The following is a 14,625-nucleotide window of genomic DNA, read 5'->3' on the forward strand; positions in this document are numbered from 1 at the left end:
CCCATTCAGCTTGTTGGTAAGCAGTTTCCAGAGCACTTTCCTCTCTAGCCTCTGGCTTGCATCCCATGGGGCAGGCTATGGAGACTCGCTCCCAGGAGCTATAAAATAGCCTGGTATTTTAGGAACTAAGGAACTGTGATCTGCGGTAAAAGCTTTCCCCTAAGAGAGATTTAGAAGAAGCTTTAGGATAGAGTGTGGCAGGAGGGGAACCAGTGGAAATGTCTCCAAAGAACAGGGTCGAAACGAAGGAAAGTCAGGGGTGGTAGAACTCGGGGCAGCAAGAGGCCCTGCTCTGAGTGAGCAGCCTCGCCTCCCGCTAGAGAACCTCCTTTGCCTGCAGGGCAGCAGCATCTTATACAACTGGCGTTCCAGCAAGTCCAGAGGAGTCCCAACATTTTCCCTGGAGAGAGGAAAACACTTGAGTCTTTTGGCTGACTGCAGGTGATTTGACAGTTTTACGTGGGCTTATTACCGCCAGCATTTGGGGGACTGTTTCATCCATGACCTCCCCAAAGCTATCCCTTCAAATTAGCACTTGGATTTCTGCCCAGCCTTGCCAACCAGACAGGTAGACAAGCCTGAAATATGTTTTCCTAAAGAGTGCTGGAATGCTTCCCCCCTGTTCTTTTCCCCACAAATTAGCTTGTGAAAGAGAGGGGAAAGGACCATTAATCCCCTTTCTTCTCCTCTGCACTAATTTATACCAGCACCAGATAATATCATGTCAGAGAAAAATAATGCTTGAAGATACACTAAAAAAAGGAAGTGGCAGGTGGTAACGCCCTGGTGCCCACATAGGACTGAATAGAGGAGCGTGGAGGGAGAGGTTTGTTCACGTTGCCTGCTCTGAGGCTAAAAGGAGAACTAATTTATGTGTGAGGGGGAAGAAATGAGTATTGAATTCTGCAGCCTTGTTCTTCTCAACCTAGAGGATGTAATTATAATATGCACTGAACATTGCCAGATATTTAGTATTCTACCTCTATAACTTCATAACGGGAACAAATTATATGAAGAAAAATTATTTTGTTGCTCCGACAGTAAGTGAGGCAAATACTTTATGACCTTATCTTTCCTTGGGAATTATTATCAACAGCCAAGCTGACTTGTTGGTTGGCTGTGCATAAGAATATATTTAAGCCCTGGTGGTTTGTGCAGTGGTTAGAGCATCGGCCTGTGGACCAAAGGGTTGCAGGTTTGATTCCGTGGTCAAGGGCACGTAACTTGGTTGCAGGTTCCCCAGCTCCAGTAGGGGCCCTTGAGGGAGGCAACCAATTAATGTGTCTCTCTCATGTCTGTGTTTCTCTCTGCACCTTCCATCCCCCCCACTCCCTTCAACTGTCTTGAAATCAATGGAAAAAATATCCTCAGGTGAGGATTTACAGAAGAATATATTTAAGATGTCTGCAGAATGCTTTTCTCCCATTGTCAAAAACTCATGTTTTCTAAAAGTATCCACGAGTTTAAGATGGCACAGATAAACCCGGGTCTTTTGGGTGGGTGGCATTGGATAGCTGTTACTCCTTGATTTTACAAAGCTCTCTTTGCTGCTGCAGGTGCCCATAAAATAAATAAGGCTTTTGTAAATAGGTATTAGAGCACTGAAATTATATCTATGTGTCTGTAGTATCTATCATCCATCTATCTACCTACCTATCCATCTTTCTATCCATTAGCATGTGATGAACCCCTTGATCCCTAGTCTCCCTTGGGTGAGAGAGGTTCACTACCTTAGGGACAGGAGTAGGCGTTGGAAAGGAGGGGACTTTTGTTACTTGACCCTGAGTGAGAGATGGGAGTAATTCCTTTACTCTGTGCACTTTGGGTCACCCTCTGGCGCTTATTCTGTGGCTTTCACATGGTTTTCAAATATTTCCAGCTTGTTGTGAAGAGGGAATCCCCTGCTTAGTGTTATGTCTCTTGAGTTAGATAATAGATTTACATCATTAGGGAGTTTGAAAGTGCTGGAGAGATTAGCGAACACAGCCCTCTCATTTTACAGATGAAACTCTTCTGGTGATTGACAGATTGTTGTTATAATTAATTTTTGTGGTCTCTGTCTGAAAGGTGGTGTGATTGCAAATGTTTCAGAAATGACAGTGTTTCTGAGTAGTAAAGAAATCATGCTCTTGTTTTAATGAAGTGAAATGACTAGATGTTTAGAAGCAATCTCCTAATTTGTAATAAAGAAGTTCATTTTCAGTTGTTTTATATGCAGCCTTCAAATTTTACTTTACTTAAGATATATAAATGATTCATTATATATTTTAAACAGTAATTTGCTCTCTGATGACAAAAGTAAAAATGTTTATTGATGAAAATTTAGAAAATAGAGAAGCATACAAAAGCAGAGGAAAAAAACCACCAGTAATCCCCAAACTCTAAAAACCACCGTTACTGTTCTTTCAGTTTTTTGGAGAGGGGGTGGCAGTGGCGATGGGTAGATACTGAGATAGATAGACCGATAGATAGAGACATAGGGCTTACATAGTTGTAATTATACTGTGTATACAGTTTATATCTTGCTTTTTAAATATAATATTATGTTTAAATAGTTGCCTAGCTTATTCTTAGAGAACATGATTTCCTATATTAGGCATTTGGGTAGCTTCCAGTTTTCACTAAAATATTTCTAATTTTACTATAAAGAGCAGTGAAATGGAATTTCTTGTATTTAAACTTTTATGTGCTTCATTGATCATTTTTTTCTCATGTAACTTCTTAAAAGTGAAATTAATAGGTCAAAGCATCTAAAGGTTTTGAGTATTGAGGCTGTAACATCTATAGTCATTATTAAATGCATTTTCAATCATCTGTGTCTAATGATAAACACAGTGGGGGATATCACAGAGAGCACAGGCCCCACCTGGCTGAGTTATTCCCATGCTACAGTGAGGAAGGCTGTGGGTGGGAGAAACGCCCAACACTGCAGCTTCCAGGACTAATTACTGTGGATTTTAACTCTTCCCTTACCTTATTTTAAATAAATCCAATGTTTTTATATTATTATTTCTTTGCAATTAAGAAAGTTGAATCTTCTATAAGCTTATTGCCATTTTTTTCCATTGAGATTTTTCCTATTGTTTGTCAGTACTTTTAGATATCAATTTTGTTTTAATTAATTTAATTTGCAGTCTTTAAATCAGCTTGTCATTGGCTTTTAAATTTGTTTAGAATGTATTTTTGACAGACTTTTAAAATTTTATCTCACCAGGACCTGTCAATTTTTCTCTTGAAATGTCGTGCTTAGCTTTTATGCTTAGGCCTACCAGCAAGTTGTGGGCTTGCCCATCTGTATGCTGTACTACATTTGAAATTTTGTGTTTAATTATAGCAGAAGTGAAAATTGATGGGCGAGGACTTGGTCTTGGCATGCATGTCCATTCCCACAACCATAGCTGGCACTGTCGGTGTGAACATGGGGAGGAAGGCCAGGGACTCATGCTGGGGGAATCGGGGAGAGAATTGAGCATCTTCTACCTGCCACCCACTCTTGTTGGCTCTTTAATCAGCTACCTGGAAACTGAAATTTAGGAAGATTAAGTCACTGACCCATCTTCCCCAAAGCAGTCTGGGCTAAGCTGGGATTCCAGAACACGTACGCATCCCAGGAAGTCCTTGGTTTGTTGGACTCAGCACATGACTTGCATTGCTGCCCCCTCTGCTCCCAGTAAGGCCACCTAGAGGACAGAAACCTTCAGGACAGTAAGGTGAGGGCTTAGTTCCCAAATAATTAAATGACTGTGACTACCTATTATTATCATGGCTACAATAATAGCACAGGTTATTAGTAATTCCAAAATGAAAGATGGGCAGTGCTTGCAATGTTGCAGCCATTTGCCGAATAAAGAGGTACTGACTTGCTTAGGTAAGACAGAGTTCTTTTGTGTTTGAGAGAGATGAATAATTATGCTGGATGCTGGCTTGTGCAGAAGCAAAAGGACTTCATTTTCTATGCTTCTCAGTGACACAGTTGTAATCCCCAGATTACATTAGGTGATTGAGCACCGTGAATGTGTGATGTTTTTTAATAGAAGTCTATACTACATTAACAGAGGCAAAAGAAAGGAGGTTCCAGTATTAAAGAAAATCGTACAGGAGGAAAACTTCATTCATTAAGCTAATTTTTCCCCCTACATCTTGTAAAAGGCCACCATTATGTCATTCTGCCCGTGAGAACATATTTTGACAGCTACTTCCCTAAGCAATCAACATATTTGTAGCTTTTTACATTTAGGGTTCACCTCCTCTTACTCTGCATCACACCTGAGAGTGGCCCATTTAGATATTTTGGGTGCTCAGTAAATCATATGGTAACTCAAAACAGGGCTCTGTTAGATCACTGAGACAGTGCTAGCTTTGGGAATTCTGTATCCCAGTCTAAAGTGGATTGGGAGCATTCTCTAAGTGTCGATGGGCACTCTCACAGGGAATGAGTGGACTCTGCAGTTTGTGTGAGAAGTGGATGGAGCAGGTGCCTCCTGCTGGCTGTCGCACTTTCCCCAGGACCATGAGGTCATTGGAAGGAAGGAGAGAGGGGTCACGGAGGGAGGAAGAGAGGGAAGGTGAGCTGAGGGAGAGAAAGAATTGAGAAAGCTATTGAAAACAATATAATCAATATAAAATATTAAATAGTTGTATGTGTAAGTGTGTGAATTTTACTCTGGGCTTTATAGAATTTTTAAGTGATGGGATTGGGGTAATTTTGATTTCCTTTTTGTGCTTTTCTGAAAATTTCAAATATAATCTTAGGGATAATAAAATAAAAATTAGTTTTTAGACTTGGGACACTGCAAACCCTGGTCTTAATCTTGCAAGCTTAGAGCCTTCTTCCATCTTTCCTGGGCTCCATTCTTCATTTAAAAAGGTTGGTTTGTGTTTGGCCAAATGAAAACGTCTATTCTAGCAATAACCTTCTTTTTCTTTCCCCCCCCTGACACTCAGCATGGGACAGAGTGGGCCTCCTCTGTGTGTAGTGTGTGCTCCTGCACTCACGGAGAAGTCCGATGTAGTCCCCAACCATGCCCACCGCTGTTGTGTGGACACCAGGAGCTGGAGTTCATCCCTGAAGGAAGCTGCTGTCCCATCTGTGTGGGCCCTGGGAGTGAGTATGAGCTTGTAAAGAGAGATTCGCTTTGCCTTTGAGGTTCACCCGGTGACACGCCAACTCTTCTCTTTCACGTTCAATGTGGTTCAAAGATTCCCAACCCCATTTCTTATTGGAACAAGATGGAGCCTTGCACTTGGCAGGAAGGGATGTTGCAAAGAGTGAGGTTGGAACACATCTTTAAGCTTCCTCCCAAACTTAGCATTCTGCAAGTCCCTGATTTACCTATTTTGCCATGGCCAGATGCATCCCTCTGCATTCATAGCCCCTGAGAAGGAAAGGAAGGAGGGACAAGATCCTTTGATGTGATTCCATGACACCAAGGTAGTTCCTCCGGGCTCCTGGCAGAGAGGAGAACGAACAAATCTCTCTAAATGTGGTGTCACTGGCACTAATTCTGCTGGCTGGTCTTTGAGATGGCATAACATTTTTCTCCAAGACACACAGAGCAGGAAGCAGGTACTTCATCTGTCTTCATTGCATCTCCGCTGTGGAGATCATGCCTGCCTCCAAACCAAGGCACAGTTCGGCAGGCCAGCAGCACACTGCCAGGCCTCTCCTTGGAATTCACTCCTGGTCCAAGCACCACTTTCATTACATTTAGGGATATACGCCCCCTTCCTTCACAATCAATGTGAATTGTCATGGCTGCAGTATGCTCTTTCCTGGCAAGTAATAGCTAATTTTTTTTTTTTTTTTTTTACTTAATGGCACCTGGAAGCTCTACTCTTCTTGTCTTTTCCCTTTAAAAAGACCCCTGGTTTCTTTCTGATCCCCAATTATTCCATTTCTGGCCAGCTCTTCCCCTGGAGAACCACATGATTAAATAGCATGTGAGGAAGTGATGGAAGTAGAATGCTTGCCTCGTGCCTTTCTGGTTCACTCACCAGAAAGGGATTGGCAGCTGCTTTAAGTCAAATTACCCGGCAAAGAAAAATGCTTGAACCCCACGGGGTTTAGGGGTGGAGTGCAGAGTGGGCAGTGTGAGTCTGGGGGGTCCTGGCTCATGTTTTAGGAGGCTTTCTTGCTGGCCTCCATGGGAAAGACTCATTGGCAGCATTGTGTCTGGAGAGACTGGAGGATCAGCCAGGGCCAACTGCATAATTTGCGGGGTGGTGTGCAAAATGAAAAAGTGCCGGGCGCCTTGTGCAAAAAGTCAGGGGGGTGGGGGATGCTTTTTCTTTCCTTCTGTGGACTTTTCAACCTGTCCTGTTTTCAATATGATATTTTATATCATATTCCCTCAGGTGTGGAGATACTTGCTAGGTGGGTGGAGTCCTCCATGGGCTCCCAGGACCCCACCCTGCTCCTTGGTGCTTAGGACACATGTACTTCCCTGGCAACGCATCCAGGCCCCCGGGTGGTGGAGGGCGGCAGGTTTTGGAGCAGGAGGTGGAGAGCTCATCCCAAAAAGGCAAAGAGGAAGTGGGAGGTGGGACTGTGCACCAGCTGAGACCCTGAACCACAGCGCATGCTCATTGGACTTCCCTTACAAAATGGAGAGTTATTAAGAACTCCGTACAGTGACTGCAAAGCATTAAACCCTAAGAATGGGGCGTCCTTCTTTGTACTGGGGCCCAACATGGGACCCCATGTGATTGCACTGGCCACGCACCCATGCATCAGCCCTGGGATCAGCAAGTGCAATCGCCCCAGTAATTTTTCTTTCTCTGACCTTCCAGAGTCCTGTTCCTACGAAGGCCGTGTGTTTCAGGATGGGGAAGACTGGCCACTGAGTTCCTGTGCCAAATGCATGTGTAGAAATGGGGTCACCCAGTGCTTCGTGGCTCAATGTCAGCCTCTGTTTTGTAATAAGGTAAGGAAGACAGCCTCAGAATGGATCCTTCCCAGACTGTTAACTTCACTGTGCAGGCCTTGGAGTCCCTTCGGAGATTATGTCAGGCCACCATGGAAGTTTAGGAACAAGGAGCCAAGGCTGTTTTGTTTCCTTGATACTTTTGGAGACTACTGCTGAGACCTTGATTTCACCCTGAGAGGCTACAGTTAGTCTAATCACCAGCCATTTAGGCTAATTGTTACATTATGAAACTGAGCCTTGAGGGTGAACAAAAGGAAGCTGCCCACCCCAGTTGCAGATGTTCCAAAAATGTCAAGCTCAACATCTGGAAAATTCAGTAACATTGATCAGATTTGTTACTGTCGGACAATGCAAAGGTATATGCTGCTTTTTGAATACATATATGTGTCTTTACACATGATTATTCAGCCGTACACTATTTAATTCTTATAAGATAATGCTTCAGATTATCAAAGGATCTTCTCTGGGGTGGTTTAAAATAGTGGGATCTTACTGTTCTTTTAAAGCTGATCTGATTTTCAAAACATTAGGCTTGTCACACAAATTTCAAACAGAAAATCAATTGCAAATAAATGTACACATGGTATTGTATAGTTTTTTACTCTTCCAGAGGCTCCTACGGAGATTTTTTGGCAGTTGACTGATAACCATGAAAAGAGTTTGCTTCCGGTGAAAAAAGTAGCTCATTTTTTTAATCTAAGGAAAAGCTGGAAGCCAACATTCAGTTGATACAGAGCAGTACTTTGTGTCAAATAAAACAAAATCAATAACATGGCATATTGTGACAATTGGGCAATATTTTTAAAGGCAGACAAAAGGCAATTAGGCAAGAAATACTAACTGCCAAATAAAAGGAAAATGTATCTAATTGAAAGACTAGATTGTATTACCCACATTACACCCTACTACGCTCATGACACATCTCTTAATTCATCACAAAGTCTGTCCTAGCTTTAAGATTACAAGTGAGCTTCTTGGTAGAGATGTACAATATCTTACATTCAGAGGACACTGTAGTGTGGAGGTATTTTGATTTACACATTCCAGGTCTCAGGCCCCTCCTGAATAAAGGATAATTAAGCAGTTTGCTGCCAATGCAATTAAGGAGGTGGGAGAAGGGATGGAGGAAACACCCCATTGGGACCCTTTCTTTAAATCTTTAAAAACTTAGCCAGGGACTGTGTATTAGGGGATTGGATATTGTAATAATTGAAATTACTATTTCCCATTAAATATAAATTCTGGCTTCAAATGGTAGCTTCCAAACACATATAGCCTGCATTGTTTAAAAAGATGGAATTTGGTAGCATGATTTAGAGTTAATTGATGTGCAACCATTCTGAAGTATTGGAAATAGGTTGATTTTAATCCCTCTTGCATTATTAAGTCTACATTATTGTCATGACATAATTTTTAAAAAACCAACTGTCAGATTATTTAGAACTATTTTTTATTTAATATCAGTATTAAATATTCGGTGTTCTGATGATGTAAAGAGATGCTGTAGAATTAGCACTTTTGATAGAAACATTATCACCACCACCATCTATCATCACCACATGCTGGGCATTTATTATGTACCAACAATTTGTTTTGAGAGCTTTAATTAATCCTCAGAACAACCCTAAGAAGTAGGAACTTTATTATCCCATTTTAGAGTAGATAAAACTGAGGCACTGAGAAGTAGTTTGCTCAAGGTACCAGAGTTAGAAAGTGTCAGTGCTTCTGTTATGGACTAACATTCACGAGAATAAGACCACCGACTCCAATTAGGTCTTAAACAGCAAGGGAGGATTTATTGAGCTGGCCAGCGACTATGGTTATAGCACCCTGCTGAAGCAGAGGCTGAACTGCAGTGCAAACTACAGGAGTTACATTTTATTATTAAATTCTGTGGCGGCCCAGAGAAAAAATGTGCATTTCAAATTCTGGGCCCCCAACATGGAGGAAACTCTCTTTATTTATACTTTTTCCAGTCCTTTGTCTCCCAAATTTGGAATGAGACTTCCGGGCCTTCTGAGAAAGAAAGCCTGCGTGCTGGGAAGGGGCCATGAGACCATATCTCAAGGCCTGGCCTGATGTCAGTACCTTCCTCTCTATGTGTTCTAGGAACAGAGGGCACAGCGCGCCCCTGTCTGGCTGAAGTGCCATATATACAGCCCAGCACACTTCTAGCTGAGGCAGTTCTAATCACAACTTCAACAGACCACAACTGACTTGTAATTTTAGCCATTATGCTATACTGCCTCCCAAAATGATGGGTTTCATCGCATGTATAGAATAATAATCACAATAGCAATAGTTGCTAACATCATTGTGCATGATCATGATTCTTTTATATATTAACTCAATAAATATTTTTTTAAAACCCACAAGTTCAGTAGAAGAAATGTATTTCCAGGTCTTGAGCTCTAGAAAAATTTGAATTTTAATATAAGGTTTTTTCATTATAAAAATAATTTGTACACATTAAGGAAAGTTTGGCAAACACAGAAAAGCAGGAAAGAAAGTGATCCTCCATATTTTCATCATTTAAAAAGACCCTTATAGAAATTTTTTTGGTAATGAAACGAGAACTTTGAACTGCAATGCGTGGTGTTCCCCTGGGCAGGATGGTTTTCCCGGGCTCTTTGTCCACTGGAGTCAAAGAATGAAACCAGGGAGGAAAGGTGGTATAGCAAAGGTGGAAATTTATTGAGAAATACTAGTAAGCACAGACTCCCACGGAGTCCCTTTTCCTACAGTTTTTAAAGGCTGCAGTTTTTTTGCCTCAATATCCCCCCTGATGGGTCCCCTTTGATTTGGTCACTATAGCAACTCCTGAGCTCAAGTGTCATGTGAAGTATGGGAGGTTCCCTCCTTCTTCTCCCTTATTGTTCTCCTGTTTCCTCTGAGCTTTCCTTCCTCTTTCTTTGAATGAGGGGTTTCCTTCTCTTTATTCTGTAAATGTGTACCTTTTGCTACTCTCAGTTTCCTTGTTTTGTGGAAATGTACCCTTTTACAACTCTGTAGCCCTGGTCTTTTTTTTTTCCAGGGACCCCTTATTTTTTAAAAATTTCCTAAACCCCTGCCTATTTCACCCCTAAAAATTCCTTTCAGTAACTCATTTCAATTTTTTTGATAGGCAAATGTGGATACATTTCTTTGTTTGCTTAGTTATGATTACATTTTAGAAGTTGGTGATAATCCTGTTGAAAGGAGAAATGTCTTATGTTTAAATAAGGAGTTGTTTCCTTAGTGAGGAATGTAAATACTGAAATTGCTTGCTCTCAATTGTTCATATCCCTTATGAAAAGAGCACTAACCCAGCCACATTTTTTGTGGGCTCATTAAAATTTCCTCTTTGGTCTGATCAGAGTTGTTCCTAATGATGTTACCACCGTTTTTTAGTACTATCTTTTCCTTGCTCCCAAAATTGATTAATCTGAGTAGGCTGAACTTCATCTTCAGATATGTTGTTTTCTGAGCCACTAAGTATTTGAGAATCATTTTCTTGTTGTCTATATTGATAAAAGATAATTAGTAGAGTCTAAAATTTGGGATGATTATGTTCTCTTTCCATCTCAGCCCTTTCGTCTTCTTTCTATTGAATTCTGGAATTTAGTGCCATGGAGGTCTGTCTGCTTTCTATTCCATTCTATTTAGGTGGTTTCACTCTGTTGGATTCTTGCAGGATGGTTTTTTTTTTAATCTTTATAATTCAAACATTTTCCCAGACATTTCTAGGCGAGGTGTCTTTTCACATATTTCGCCTAGAATATTGTAAGCCCTCTCAGCCTGTATTCTAGTTTTTGAAATATTTTCTATGGTTACAGCTCTGATTAATCATATTCTTTCCGGTTATCCCTATTCCTCCAGAAACACCTATGATTCTTAGATTGCTGCGTATCTTTCCCCTCATTATCAATCATATTCTTTCTCATCATTTTTCACTCTTTGTCTTTCCCCTGCATTATGGAGAGAGCCTCTGGAGTTTGTATTTACTACCTGTAGTATTGATTTTAATTTGAAGATTTCACATCAGTTTTCTTTTGATTCTTCCTTATTCCTCCTATTGTTGGTTCATCTATTTTTTGATCCCAATGCTTATTCTTTTTATTGCTTCCCACTTGTAATTAATAAAGACTGCATTTTCTTACATCTTGCTAAAGTTGCAAAACTGCTTTTAAATATTTTCTTTTGGATCTTAAAGTATGTAGTGTTCAGAAATCTGCTCTTTCTCTGAATCTTTCGAATGTCATTCCTTTCACTTTTTCTTCAAGGTTTTCTCCCCAAGTTCCTTTCTTTCTGTTTACTCATCCTTGATCAAGAGAAATCTACCCATACCCACTGCTTGAAAGCTGAAAGGATAAGAGGCCTGCCCCTGGCCAATTCCCCTTCTTAGAGCCCTAGCCAGATGCTAAGAAATGTGCATGTCCTCCTGGTCCAGGGGTCTGCCAAGTTTCATGTAGTGTAGCTCTACTGTACTGAGATCAAATATTCTCCTAACCCCACTGCCCAACCCTCTTACATTTTGAATGCATGAAACAAAAACTATAATCCCCAGTTTGAACTGTTGCAAGGGGCTCTTTCCATCTCTCTCGGAAACTATATGTTTTACATTTGGGGAGTCCTCCACACCCCACCCCTGCTTTTTATCACTCCCTCTACTCTCCAAACACACATAATCCCCACTCTTTTTTAAACTTACAGGCTCTGACTAGATGTAGAAAAGAAGGTATTGAGGCCCCTTGATTGCCTCAAACAGCAGCAGCCACACACCAGAGGGATGAAGGTCGTGTTGTGTTTGATATAGGAAGGCAGAGAGTTGGGAAGACTATTTAGGCTTACAAACCAAAGGAAGGCCACAGGTCGATGGGACTTCCTCTTGGCAATGATAGGAGGTTGGCTGTTCTACTTTTTGTTGATGGAAGTTTTATCTCTTTCTATATCTTCAGAAGTGTCATAGTGGGAAAATACTTTATCAAGAGCTGTTAGGCCTATGACACTATACACTTTTTTATCTTAAGTATTTTTATTTAGGGATGTATTTTATTTTATTTAAAATATATCCTAAATGGTAGTTTGAACCAAAGTTATAATGACATTAATCAGACACATATATATTTTCACTGGACTCCTGTGATAACTGAGGGTAATATATATATTAGACCCGGGGTTAGCAAACTTTTCCAGATGGTGAAAAATTTCAGCTTTGAGTGCCATACAGTTGGAACAACTACTCGGCTCTGCCATTGTACCACAGAACGTGCTGTGGATACTGTGTAAATGAATGGATGTCATTGTGTTCCAATAAAACTGAACTTGTAGAACAGGTGGTGGGCTGGATTTGGCTCAAGGCCCGTAGTTTGCTGGCCCCTGTATTAAACTGTACATTCGAAAGAGCAAATCTACGAAGACCAGAATGATAGGATCCAGGTGTGTGATAGCAACAAAAGGCTTGTTAAAAAGCCATTCCCATTTCTCTGACCCACCTCGCTGCTCACCTTCTTACTTGCCTCTGCAGTCCTCTGGCTTATGAAGCCTCAGCCCAGCTGGATCTCACCTCTGAATCCTAGAGTTCTCTGGTATCCCGGGATATTTTCTCCTGAAATGCTTTTCCTTCCTGCCCTTGTTGGTCTGTATTTGTGAAGGAAGCGTCTGTTTCTGTCAACAAATTACATAATTAGGTATTGCCAGTAAGAATCAGAAAGCTTGATTTTCCCTGTACCAACCTCCATATCAGCAACTCCGCCCTCCCCTACTCTCCTGCTTACTCTGCTGCTATTCTTGGGTTTAGTCCAGGTTGGGGAATATAGATTGATACTAACTCAATTTCTTCTCAAGATTTGTGATCATGACATTTGTCCCCTGTTTACTTAACGTTGTATAAGTTCATTTGTTTACTTCAATGAAGACATTGAAGACTGTGATATCAGATAAACTTTTATTTTATTCCTCACTGAAATGTCATTAAACTAAAGAGTTCTGAAGTCAAGAAATGCTCAGTGATTTCAATCCATATCCAGTTTTCACAGGTTCTGTTAAACATCAATGGTCATCATATTTTGCATATGGAATCAAAAGAAATAAAATAACCTAAAGTATAGAAAAGTTGTCAGTTTAATTACAGTGATTCAGGTGTTTGAAATAGATCCTATTCATAGCAACATGTTAATCTAACTCATCATATATAATTGGGGTAAATGAACTACTGAAGTATGACTGGAATTTTCCAAGAAAAATTAAGGTTATTTGGCAGCTCCGCCCCTTCTCTCCCCCCAGTACACCGATCTTGTTTTCCCTGCAGAATGAACACCAGAGTAACCATGGTAATAAAATCCCATTTTCTGCTTCTAATAAGGGAAGAGAACTGTTATGAGGTATTTTCTATATAAGATCTACCACTTCGTAGTCATTGAAAGTTGGTTTGTTCTAATCCTCCTTCCCTGCCTTTAATTGGTCTATCTTCCTGCCCATCAATAAGACTGTAGTGATGAGTCAGAGTGAGAAACTGGCTTTGGGACATTAAGGAGGAGGCTGTTGCTGTGAAAATTCGTAGGGCAGTGGAGACAGAATGGGTTGATATTTTGGGGTTGAGGTGGGGTGTTAGAGGTGCATAAGCACTGACATATTCCCAGATCTATAGAGATAAGATTAATTTCTTTTCATGTTAAGGACCTCCCTAATGCACATATGTAAGTGATGGGTTCACATAAAGATGCAAAAAAATAGTGAAGTAGTCTGTGAGGGATACCTTCTCTTTGAACTTAAAGGTAACTCAGCAGGGGTGTAAGTGCTCTTAGGTGTTGCTATGGTTAGTGCTCTGAGTTTCCACTACTGACCATTTACTACTGCCAGGTCAGCTGTGTGACCTTGGGTGAGTCACATAACCTCTCTGTGTCTACTATTCTTGTTTGTAAAGTGGCAATTAGAGCATCTACTTCAGAAGATTCTTATCAGGCATTTAAAACAATGCCAGGCAAATACTAAGTACTACTATTGTTATGGTTATTATTTGTGCTTTTGTTTGTTTTTAGAAGAGGCTGGGACTTAATGAATGTGTAAACTTCTTAATAGTCTCACTGACCTTGGCAGTGCTAATTTTTGTCCAGGCAGAAGGTTACTCATAGATACCAAATGTGAGGAATTGCTGTTTATGGATGCTTGAGGCACATGCTTCAGTTGGCTATGAATAAAATTTTCCCCCTTTTATGGATTTTATTAATGCTTCCTTTTGATGGATTATCCTTTTCTGGGTATTCAGGATGAAACTGTGGTTCGAGTTCCTGGAAAATGCTGCCCCCAGTGCTCTTCTGGATCCTGCTCCGCTGCTGGCCAAGTATACCAGGTAACCTCTGCTGTACCCCATGCAGGTGTTTGACATACATTTTCACACATCTGCCCTCCATTCTTTAAACCACTGTACCTCCTGCCCTCATGTCTGACTCTGCCAGGATTAGTGACTCAGTACATAAGCATCTTTTTTCTTCTCTACATGGAAAGCCTTTATAAAAAAACTAAATAGGAGGGGATTAGAAATACAAAGGAATGTGCTGGCAAGCAGCCCCCAGCTCACGAACCTTGGTGAACTTACTGTTCATACATCTTGAAGAGAAAAAAGGACTGTCATTGATCACTATCAGTTTACACTTAGGTTGTCTGCTTTGGTTGGATTTTATGTACTGATATTTAGAGATAATGCCCCCTTACTTTACCC

At 40.8% G+C, this 14,625-nt stretch overlaps 1 protein-coding gene across 1 annotated transcript in view; it reads left to right on the top strand.

Moving 5' to 3' along the window:
* Positions 1-14,625, top strand: part of FRAS1 (Fraser extracellular matrix complex subunit 1) — a 479,756-nt gene that overhangs the window by 179,840 nt on the left and 285,291 nt on the right. The window contains exons 5-7 of the mRNA XM_006778222.2: positions 4,945-5,104; positions 6,790-6,923; positions 14,173-14,256. Coding sequence (XP_006778285.1) covers positions 4,945-5,104; positions 6,790-6,923; positions 14,173-14,256 — 378 coding nt within the window. The remainder of the gene's footprint in view (positions 1-4,944; positions 5,105-6,789; positions 6,924-14,172; positions 14,257-14,625) is intronic.

Source organism: Myotis davidii, unplaced genomic scaffold, assembly GCF_000327345.1.
Source record: "Myotis davidii unplaced genomic scaffold, ASM32734v1 scaffold449, whole genome shotgun sequence".
NCBI classification, from domain to species: domain Eukaryota; kingdom Metazoa; phylum Chordata; class Mammalia; order Chiroptera; family Vespertilionidae; genus Myotis; species Myotis davidii.